This window comes from Lissotriton vulgaris, chromosome 1_1, assembly GCF_964263255.1.
Source record: "Lissotriton vulgaris chromosome 1_1, aLisVul1.2, whole genome shotgun sequence".
NCBI lineage: Eukaryota > Metazoa > Chordata > Amphibia > Caudata > Salamandridae > Lissotriton > Lissotriton vulgaris.
In genome coordinates this window covers 922961179-922973334 of record NC_141685.1, presented here as the reverse complement: position 1 = coordinate 922973334, position 12156 = coordinate 922961179, and the positions used below count along the sequence as shown (strand labels likewise).

Genomic DNA, 12156 nt, shown 5'->3' with positions numbered 1-12156 from the left:
AATACATTCACAGTTACTAAAATGCCTTTCATACTAAATTACCTTTCTATGCACAACATTTCTTGTCCAAATAAAGAAATTAATCTGCCGTAGGCAATCAGGTTTGCCTACTGAACATCAAGTTATTTTTGGGTGAAAGCTATGCAAAAAAATTCTCTGTTTTAGGCTGAGGCCTGCCAGGTGTTTAAGACAATACCTTTATTTTAATGTCATTCCCTGTACCACCATTGCAAATAAAGGAGAACTGGCATATAGTGAACCCATATTACTAGGTTGAGGCAGAGACAAGCAGAATAGTTTTGAACTCTGTAGCTTTAGGGTCTTTCTTAGAAGCTCTCACGCAAACCATGCTACGATATTTGAATTTCAAGAAGACCATCCCAGACAGGTTGATTTGTTGGGGTAGCTAGAGTTGGAAGAGGTGGTTTCCTAGAAACATTTAGCAGTTTGTGCTGCAGTTCTCCTTCATCCAGCTATGCACATGTTTCAGACAAGAAGTGATGTTTTTATTCTAGTTCTCCTGGCTCTCAATGAGGCTGGAAATAAACATCCACAATTTACAAAAGTCCTCCCTACATAGAATTGGTCTATGCTACTGTATTACAAATATTCATCATACACATGTGCTCAGATTTCTATGGTGTATAATCTGTTGTCAACAGCGGCTGTGTCCTTTCACACAGATTTTTTTGGAACAGGCTTTGGTTCTAAGCCTCAACCTACTTCCCAACATAAATCAACAACCCACAGCAGGTGAACTCAGCCTTTCTCTTGTTTAACTTGAAGTAATATTTCTGGTGCACTATATAGCTTTCAACATGCACAATCTTACTTTCCTCCAAGGCATACACTGTTTTCATGCTATACAACCTCACATGTACACTAAGTACATTCTCTAACTCTATGTCTACGATGTTATCAGTAAAATCAGTATGTCACCAATGATGTCACTGAATATGTCACTGAGTGATGTAACATGTGAGGTCAGAAGCAGTACATGGTGAGGAAGTATGTTGTGGTTAGCACAGTAAACTTAAACTGGGGAAGTTCTGTGTTTTTTGGGGTTTTAAAACATTTGTTTCATCTTATTCCTACACCTCACTAATGTCACTTTAACTTGTGTTTTTTTATGGATTTCTCTTTTTTTAAACGTGAGGAAAGATCTTAATACTATAAGGAACTATAAAGTCACTTTTACCTTTGGTTTTGTCAGCTAATTTCTCCCCTGCTGAGCCCCGCCTAAATTTTCTATCCCTTCAAGACCAACCTGAGCACCTCTTTACACACAAATTTCTCAAAAATGGCAAAATTAGCAAAAACACACAAAAAGTGCACTTTGAGTAAAGTTCTAGCTTTATGGCAAATTTGGTGTAATGCAGATCAGCAGTTTTTTTGGGATTGGAAAGCAAATTTTCCTGTGGGAATTAACATGATAAATCAATGTATTTCGACCCTCTCCCCTTTTTCTTGGCCCGTGGTTGATGAGTGCCTGCAATATGCGGATGATATTGTTCTCTTCAGTCAAACGTCAATAGTCCTGCAACACAGCATGAATGCTGTACAAAACTACTTGGACGAGCGAGGGCTAGAGCTAAGCTGAAATAAAACTAGAGTGGTTCGGCTGGTTGATTTCAAATTAAAAGTAATTCAACTGGTTTTTAGAATCCAAAAAGGTCAAGGTTGTTACCACATATAAATATCTAGGCATCAAATTGGAACATGAAATGCCCTATAAACGTCATTTAGCAACTATGCAGGCTAAAACTGTGTAGTTAATTTTTGGGTTCAATCTACTGAAAAAGAAACCAAGCTGTCTGTCATTTATCCATCTACTTACTGGAAAGTCCGCACAGCTAATGCCAGCGGTGGCCTACAGCACAGAAATCATGCACGGACGTGAAATAATTACATTCAACAAGATCCAAACAAAAGTACACAAAACTGTTTTCCATTCCAAAAACAGCTTCATAAACCCAGGTACGTCTAGAGTTTGGCTTTCGGAACAAAAAAAACAATCACTTCAAACCAATAGTGCTTTTGTCAAACTGTGCGCTTCGATAGGGGCTCCATTAACAATCTTTGTGCAAGCTTGAAATCGAGGAACATCACAGTATTCAAAAAGGGGCATGGGGAGAATACTTAAGCTAGGCCATTGAGGTGAAGGTAGTGGCCCTTGGGGGCCACCCAGGTTATTTTCAACCTCCTACTCGCCTTCTACCAAATGAAGAGTCGATCAGACAGTAGAGGATACAAACAAGCACTTCTTAGTAATACTCTGCAGAGGAGTCCAATCTGACCTGATCCCTAAGAAGTCTGCCGAGGGACTGGCCATCCAATGGTCTGCAACGCAGTACCATTCCTCCAAGAACCCCCAACCACGCCCACAGTGGAAAGTTACCGGCTTAGGCCGAGCATTAACAAAGAAGGCACAGATGAACGGGCTACCACCTGTTAGATGAGTACACACTATCACAGTTTCAAGGTTGTTCTGCCTAGTTTCAGCATCTCCTAACGTGGGAGCAGAGCTACACACATGGATAGTTATGCAAAGGCATAATGGCTTATTCATTAGTAAGTCAGAAGGCAACCTGAAACTGGAAAGAAAATAATAACTAAATACAGTTTAAAGCTGAGGCAAGCAAGACGAATTACTGGGCCTAATTCAGACACAGCCTAATGGGTATTGCAAAATACAAAATGGAGTCACACTTGCTAACTGAAGCTTCGTGCATTACAAGGATAACTCAGTGGGTTGCATAAAGTGAATACAAATGCAATCTAATTTAACCGCATGCTGCTAACCTACTATGGCACGAAACAAGAATATAGTTAGAATACGGTCTCTCAAACCTAACAGAGGAACTAGGCATGCAAGATGTGTGGCCTCCAGTATAGACAAATTCGCCTTTAACTGAGTAACCAATGCCTCAACACCATTGCGGTCCCATCGAAAAACCACAAATTCCATTCCAAGAAGACGGCATGCCTGGACAGTGATCAACTCATACAAACATTTGAGACCCCAGGAGGATCTTTCAGCACATTTTTCCCAGGCCTTAAAGCAGCAGTTTATGTTACATTGATTCGGATCATAGAAATTAAATATTTAATTCCATCTTGCAAAAACCAGCCGCAAAACTAAAATTGTAGGCTTTACAGCTAGATGCAAGCAACATTAGTACATATTTTCTGTCTATGCCTGGTGCCAGAGCCACAAAGGATAAAACTGCTGAAACCAATATTCGTAAATCTGTAAATTCGCTCCTGCAGGCAAGTAGTAATCACTTGACTAAGCGGTTCCTCAATCCCCCTAGCCTACAATGGTCTCCAATTCCTAAAACCGCTTCTACAAGAACTGAACCTGTGAATGAGCAAGGTCAGGCTACTCTCAGGAGCATTCAACAGCACAACTCACCTGCACTTTACAACCAGCTTCAACAGAACACAAGAAAAAAATACCTAAAATGGTTTAATCAAAAGAATTGGGCCAACGATGGAGCAAGGACAGGCTACTTTTAAGAACGTTGGTTTGCACAAATCACTTGCACTTTACAACCTGATTCAAGGTGTCCATATTTGCACTAATTAATTGTACTCTACAACACGCAAGAAGGTTTTTTCAAAGAATAAAACTAGCCTCTGTAAACTACAGGGAAGGTGCCAAAGGCAAATTCAGGTCCCGTGGGCACTTATATTTCTACACACAATAAACTCAAATCTTGGAGATTTTTATTTTGCTGATTTTACTGTAAAGAAAATGTTTTTATGCTTTTCCTTCACTACCACAAATGAGTGTATTAGAAATGGTTCTTTAATTGATGAGGATCTTGTCAAGGAGAAGCTTTTTAGGTTTTTCCCTTTTGTATTTTAAATGAATGTATCAGAAACTTTTTTTTAACTGTATGCAATGTTTTTTTATTAACTATGCAAATAAACTTGATAGGTAAAAAAAACTTTCCAAAAAGGAGAGGAAGTGGATGTTTTTAAGAATTTATTTTTAAAGTTGTGTGCAGACTGGCGAAAAATATAAAACTTATTAGCAAAACAAAATTATGGAAGCTTTGACCTAGCAACAACTACACAGTGGTGACTGCTCAGTTGCATTGATGGCCTCGTGTGCCACTCCTAAAAAATACTTCCAGAGATGCCACTGATCATCTTAGCGCATTTATCCAATCTCTCCAATTGGGTTTGTGATTCACTGTATCATGCAATACAGGTAAATCAAGGCGAATAGGCCTGTACTTGGCTTGATCAGTTTCAGAGTTACACCACTGATAATTTTATCGCCGATTTAAAATATATATATAAATATATATATATATAAATATATATATATATATATATATATATATACATACATACACACACACACATTTCCAACCTAATTAAATAAATTACATATTTTCATTATGCATTAATAATTAGTAAAAGTGCCAAGACTCCCAGACTCCACGTAAAAACATGCTAATAGCATTTGGCTAATAGCATTTGTGCAGCTGAATGCCAAAGTTAGAAGAATACATTTCTTTTTAAACAGGCGATCTAGAGGCTTTTTTCACAATTAATTGCATAGTGCCTGTTAACACTCTTTAAAAAGGTCCAGGTTTAGATGTAGACACAGAGAGTGGTACCCACTGGGTGGTTACAATGACAGCCGTGTTGATGGCGATGTTGATTGTATTTAGTATTTACTCAAACGTCACAACACAGGATAGCAGCAACCCTGACGTTTCCAAAGCTAAAATGTTTTACAAAGGTGTAGCCATTTTAGTTCTCACACAACACAGGTTGCTATTAATAGTGCAATGAAGAAATCAAACCAGAAAAAAAGGTGCTCGTGATAGTTTGCCTCTGCAGTCTTACCTTCATTATTGGCGTAGTTATCTGTGAAAGATAAAAGATGGGTCAGAATCCATTCACATTAGCGGATGCTTGTGTGTTTTAAAAGCCAAGACTTTCCAAGACATTTCCCCAAGTTCTATTCCTTTCTTTAATGACTGGACCGGATATTAATAAAAAACAACTACATTTGTGCAGGAAGGTGTACCAGCAACCAACAAAATTAATTCAGACTTCAAAAAGACAATTATCCAAAATATACCAGCCTAGTGAAATTAAGAGCAAGAATCCATACTCTGCTTTTGCTTAATTACATGACATGTTTGGAAAATTGTGAAATTACACTTAATTACAAGCAATGCAAATCTGTTAATTAGCTCTATTCTGTATAGCGAGATGTGCACACTCAATTTCTGAAGCAAGGAAGGTTTCGTGGGAAAATAAAGCTAAAAAAACACTTTGTGCAAAAAAAGCTCAAAAAAGAAAAGTGCTGCAAACTAATGTTCATGCTCTAGTTGTTAGTGCTGTTCTTGGGATATAATTTTGGCACAAATAGCCACGCAAATACTCAAAGTGGTGTAATTTTAAGATTTTTGTGTAACAACTGTAATGTAAAATTCAGAAAATGACGTAATACACCACCGCAAATTCTATTTTACCCAGGCCTAGTCCCGACTACCCCTGCACTTACCTTTGTCAAATCCCTGCTGTTAAATTAATAAATCACTTCTCTATGCGCAGCCTTTCAAGTACTTGCCCACACATGTAACAATCTACTCTCCCCTTACACAAGTTACACATTTCTCCCACATAACTGTGCCTCATACTTCACCTCAGATATCTAAAAAATCCAAACTAGCCCAGCAAAGCTTCACTAAAGTGCATCTACTTCATCCTTTACCAATCACACTTTACACACTTTCTCTCATGCTCTTTTCCTTCTACTACACATCTCCAGCCGAGGTAAATCTATTAGCAAAACGTCGACCCATAATGCACCTCATCCAACCCCTTAGGTCCCCAAACCTTCTCACAATAAATCTCATTCTACCTTGGGTACCAAGAAATACTGCAGCTGGGTTGCGATGACATGATTTTCCGTGTAAGCTCATTTTTGTGAGCAGTGGTACGTTCACGAGCCTCCATGAATATACTTTGAAACATGTTATACACCTGTAATCTCTCTTCTTAGTTGGATTTAGCATATATGTGGTAGTCTATTTTGCACTTAGTCGGATGTTTACAATTGCTTATTTGCACTGAGTTCAAAGTTTACAATTTGCGATTTTTGTACAATATTGCTGTTAGATTCCGTGCTTACTGAAGGTTTACATAGCGTCTATTTGCACTTTATTACTATGCTTTGCACATTGGTTTTATGTTATTTATTGATTTCAAGAGTATTGTCCTATCCCATTTTTTAACTCCTTTTGTATTTCTTATTGATGATTGTATGTTATATGTATATTGGCAGTGATGATTTGTACTTTTATGGATATTTTATATCCGAATAAAGACCATTTGACTTGACATCATAAATCCAGATTAAAGGGGGCACTGAGGTTACAACCCACACAAATGATCCTCCCTCACTTATCGAACTTCATATTCTCCACCACTTCTCATCGGTTATCATATCCTTCTACCTCTCTGCGGCATCTTACACTGTATATCAGATTATACCTCTGTGCCTGAATCCACTTTCAACTGTTACTTATCCAATCTCTAAAATCACTTATTTGCATATACTTGGTGCTCTTGACTCAATCCATGAACCCTGGCGGATCTCTGTCCCATAAGGTTCACTTCTGGGTCCCTTTAACTCTAGATCATCTCTCAGCAATATCATAAGTTTTGTTGGCTCCCCAACCAATCAGCAATATGCAGAGGACGCCCACATCTTCCTCTCGATCTCAGCATGCCTTATGGACAGTCATCACTGAATGGCTTTTCATTCACTGATGTCAAATTCATCCAAAATGGAAAGAATCAGTATTGCCAAATTGGCACCTGCCTCCCTTTCCTCAACTATCCATCGCCCTGCCTCACCAAATAACAGGCACCATGAACTCAGCATTGTCAGACTGAAACCTACAGACACTTCAATGAATATAGATACGTTTATCTCCAACAGGGATTCCTAATGAATATGTATAAAATATGCTCAAATATTTCATTTCGCACATCCAAGACACTGCTCTCCTGAGCAAACTTGTCAAATGTAACCATTTACATGTCTAGCTTCCCGTATATTCTTTAACCTCACTGGATAGAGTACTATATTTTGCTACAAGAACTTGTCACAAGAACTCCCCAGACTCACCCACCCTGCAGCACTGCCACCATCAGATCAGGTTAGAAGCAAAAATGGCGCTCTATATCGGCTACTGATAATAAATTGCTCAGCTCAAACAACCTCTCTGTAATCTTGGGCCGCTACATGGTCACACCCAGTCTTTGGTCAGCCCTACAAAAGCTGCTTCAACATAAACAGATATCCATGCAGTATCTAGGTCATGTTCTGTTTAGCTCTTGGTGGTCACTACATTGAAAATCTTGCATATTAAAAGAGTCTTCACAACTAGAACATCTATTTACAAATTTGCCATAGAATTATGTAAGTATGTACTGTCTTGTGACTGCTTGTCATCCATCGTATATCACCTCAATCTAGTTGAATACATTCACAATTACTAAAATGCCTTTCATACTAAATTACCTTTCTATGCACAACATTTCTTGTCCAAATAAAGAAATTAATCTGCCGTAGCCAATCAGGTTTGCCTACTGAACATCAAGTTATTTTTGGGTGAAAGCTATGCACAAAAATTCTCTGTTGTAGGCTGAGGCCTGCCAGGTGTTTAAGACAATACCTTTATTTTAATGTCATTCCCTGTACCACCATTGCAAATAAAGGAGTACTGGCATATAGTGAACCCATATTACTAGGTTGAGGCAGAGACAAGCAGAATAGTTTTGAACTCTGTAGCTTTAGGGTCTTTCTTAGAAGCTCTCACGCAAACCATGCTACGATATTTGAATTTCAAGAAGACCATCCCAGACAGGTTGATTTGTTGGGGTAGCTAGAGTTGGAAGAGGTGGTTTCCTAGAAACATTTAGCAGTTTGTGTTTTCATATTTTAAGAGCAAAAGGTCAATCTGGATGCCAACATTATTTCCTGTAAGCAGACATTGTACACTATCCCACTACCGTTAGCCACAATGATTTAAGACTATGATCCAAAACAGATCTGGTCTGATGACCTCAAGTGTCAGTGCCATTCAGAAAGCTGCAGTTCTCCTTCATCCAGCTATGCACATGTTTCAGACAAGAAGTGATGTTTTTATTCTAGTTCTCCTGGCTCTCAATGAGGCTGGAAATAAACATCCACAATTTACAAAAGTCCTCCCCACATAGAATTGGTCTATGCTACTGTATTACAAATATTCATCATACACATGTGCTCAGATTTCTATGGTGTATAATCTGTTGTCAACAGCGGCTGTGTCCTTTCACACAGATTTTTTTGGAACAGGCTTTGGTTCTAAACCTCAACCTACTTCCCAACATAAATCAACAACCCACAGCAGGTGAACTCAGCCTTTCTCTTGTTTAACTTGAAGTAATATTTCTGGTGCACTATATAGCTTTCAACATGCACAATCTTACTTTCCTCCAAGGCATACACTGTTTTCATGCTATACAACCTCACATGTACACTAAGTACATTCTCTAACTCTATGCCGCAAATGTCTACGATGTTATCAGTAAAATCAGTATGTCACCAATGATGTCACTGAATATGTCACTGAGTGATGTAACATGTGAGGTCAGAAGCAGTACATGGTGAGGAAGTATGTTGTGGTTAGCACAGTAAACTTAAACTGGGGAAGTTCTGTGTTTTTTGGGGTTTTAAAACATTTGTTTCATCTTATTCCTACACCTCACTAATGTCACTTTAACTTGTGTTTTTTTATGGATTTCTCTTTTTTTAAACGTGAGGAAAGATCTTAATACTATAAGGAACTATAAAGTCACTTTTACCTTTGGTTTTGTCAGCTAATTTCTCCCCTGCTGAGCCCCGCCTAAATTTTTTATCCCTTCAAGCCCAACCTGAGCACCTCTTTACACACAAGTTTCTCAAAAATGGCAAAATTAACAAAAAAACACAAAAAGTGCACTTTGAGTAAAGTTCTAGCTTTATGGCAAATTTGGTGTAATGCAGATCAGCAGTTTTTTGGGGATTGGAAAGCAAATTTTCCTGTGGGAATTAACATGATAAATCAATGTATTTCTACCCTATCCCCTTTTTCTTGGCCCGTGGTTGATGAGTGCCTGCAATATGCTGATGATATTGTTCTCTTCAGTCAAACGTCAATAGTCCTGCAACACAGCATGAATGCTGTAAAAAACTACTTGGACGAGCGAGGGCTAGAGCTAAGCTGAAATAAAACTAGAGTTGTTCGACTGGTTGATTCCAAATTAAAAGTAATTCAACTGGTTTTTAGAATCCAAAAAGGTCAAGGTTGTTACCACATATAAATATCTAGGCATCAAATTGGAACATGAAATGCCCTATAAACGTCATTTAGCAACTATGCAGGCTAAAACTGTGTAGTTAATTTTTGGGTTCAATCTACTGAAAAAGAAACCAAGCTGTCTGTCATTTATCCATCTACTTACTGGAAAGTCCGCACAGCTAATGCCAGCGGTGGCCTACAGCACAGAAATCATGCACGGACGTGAAATAATTACATTCAACAAGATCCAAACAAAAGTACACAAAACTGTTTTCCATTCCAAAAACAGCTTCATAAACCCAGGTACGTCTAGAGTTTGGCTTTCGGAACAAAAAACAATCACTTCAAACCAATAGTGCTTTTGTCAAACTGTGCGCTTCGATAGGGGCTCCATTAACAATCTTTGTGCAAGCTGGAAATCGAGGAACATCACATCATTCAAAAAGGGGCATGGGGAGAATACTTAAGCTAGGCCATTGAGGTGAAGGAAGTGGCCCTTAGGGGCCACCCAGGTTATTTTTAACCTCCTACTCGCCTTCTACCAAATGAAGAGTCGATCAGACAGTAGAGGATACAAACAAGCACTTCTTAGTAATACTCTGCAGAGGAGTCCAATCTGACCTGATCCCTAAGAAGTCTTCCGAGGGACTGGCCATCCAACGGTCTGCAACGCAGTACCATTCCTCCAAGAACCCCCAACCACGCCCACAGTGGAAAGTTACCGGCTTAGGCCGAGCATTAACAAAGAAGGCACAGATGAACGGGCTACCACCTGTTAGATGAGTACACACTATCACAGTTTCAAGGTTGTTCTGCCTAGTTTCAGCATCTCCTAACGTGGGAGCAGAGCTACACACATGGATAGGTATGCAAAGGCAGAATGGCTTATTCATTAGTAAGTCAGAAGGCAACCTGTAACTGGAAAGAAAATAATAACTAAATACAGTTTAAAGCTGAGGCAAGCAAGACAAATTACTGGGCCTAATTCAGACACAGCCTAATGTGTATTGCAAAATACAAAATGGAGTCACACTTGCTAACTGAAGCTTCGTGCATTACAAGTATAACTCAGTGGGTTGCATAAAGTGAATACAAATGCAATCTAATTTAGCCGCTCGCTGCTAACCTACTATGGCACGAAACAAGAATATAGTGAGAATAAGGTCTCTCAAACCTAACAGAGGAACTAGGCATGCAAGATGTGTGGCCTCCAGTATTGACAAATTCTCCTTTAACTGTGTAACCAATGCCCCAACACCATTGCGGTCCCAATAAACAGCCACAAATTCCTTTCCAAGAAGACGGCATGCCTGGACAGTGATCAACTCATACAAACATTTGAGACCCGAGGAGGATCTTTCAGCACATTTTTCCCAGGCCTTAAAGCAGCAGTTTATGTTACATTGATTCGTATCATAGAAATTAAATATTTAATTCCATCTTGCAAAAACCAGCCGCAAAACTAAAATTGTAGGCTTTACAGCTAGATGCAAGCAACGTTAGTACATATTTTCTGTCTATGCCTGGTGCCAGAGCTACAAAGGATAAAATTGCTGAAACCAATATTCGTAAATCTGTAAATTCGCTCCTGCAGGCAAGTAGTAATCACTTGACTAAGCGGTTCCTCAATCCCCCTCGCCTACAATGGTCTCCAATTCCTAAAACCGCTTCTACAAGAACTGAACCTGTGAATGAGCAAGGTCAGGCTACTCTCAGGAGCATTCAACAGTACAAGTCACCTGCACTTTACAACCAGCTTCAACAGAACACAAGAAAAAAATACCTAAAATGGTTTAATCAAAAGAATTGGGCCAACGATGGAGCAAGGACAGGCTACTTTTAAGAACGTTGGTTTGCACAAATCACTTGCACTTTACAACCCGTGGGCACTTACATTTCTACACACAATAAACTCAAATCTTGGAGATTTTTATTTTGCTGATTTTACTGTAAAGAAAATGTTTTTATGCTTTTCCTTCACTACCACAAATGAGTGTATTAGAAATGGTTCTTTAATTGATGAGGATCTTGTCAAGGAGAAGCTTTTTAGGTTTTTCCCTTTTGTATTTTAAATGAATGTATCAGAAACGTTTTTTTTTAACTGTAAGCAATGTTTTTTTATTAACTATGCAAATAAACTTGATAGGTAAAAAAAACTTTCCACAAAGGAGAGGAAGTGGATGTTTTTAAAAAAAAAATTTTTAAGTTGTGTGCAGACTGGCGAAAAATATAATACTTATTAGCAAAACAAAATTATGGAAGCTTTGACCTAGCAACAACTACACAGTGGTGACTACTCAGTTGCATCGATGGCCTCGTGTGCCACTCCTAAAAAATACTTTTAGAGACGCCACTGATCATCTTAGCGCATTTATCCAATCTCTCCAATTGGGTTTGTGATTCACTGTATCATGCAATACAGGTAAATCAAGGCGAATAGGCCTGTACTTGGCTTGATCAGTTTCAGAGTTACACCACTGATGACTTTATCGCTGATTATATATATATATATATATATATATATATATATATATATATATATATATATATATATATATATATATATATATGAAAACAGCAGACTCCCAACTGCTATGGTCGCAGTATTTGGCGAGCGCAGACCTCGAAAACAACTCCTTAATCTTCAATCAGGTAATAGAAGAGCCAGACACCAACGTTGTTAGTTGTTGCAGTGCATTTTTAATTAGCAGTGGAAAGTGTAGAGCAAGTGCCCTCCATGACGCGTTTCGCCCCGCGGACGGGGCTTGGTCACATGACGCGCCAGGAGTGGGCG

General features: G+C 38.7%; 1 protein-coding gene across 10 annotated transcripts in view; it reads right to left on the bottom strand.

The window, feature by feature from the left end:
- The window catches only part of LOC147748173 (E3 ubiquitin-protein ligase TRIM38-like), a 229320-nt gene that overhangs the window by 70346 nt on the left and 146818 nt on the right, over nt 1-12156 (bottom strand). For 5 of the 10 annotated variants that reach the window (XM_086959081.1, XM_086959083.1, XM_086959084.1 and 2 more), the window contains one exon: nt 4867-4887. The exons of the other annotated variants lie outside the window; for them this stretch is intronic. In XM_086959081.1, coding sequence (XP_086815207.1) covers nt 4867-4887 — 21 coding nt within the window. The remainder of the gene's footprint in view (nt 1-4866; nt 4888-12156) is intronic. 10 annotated transcript variants of the gene reach the window in all.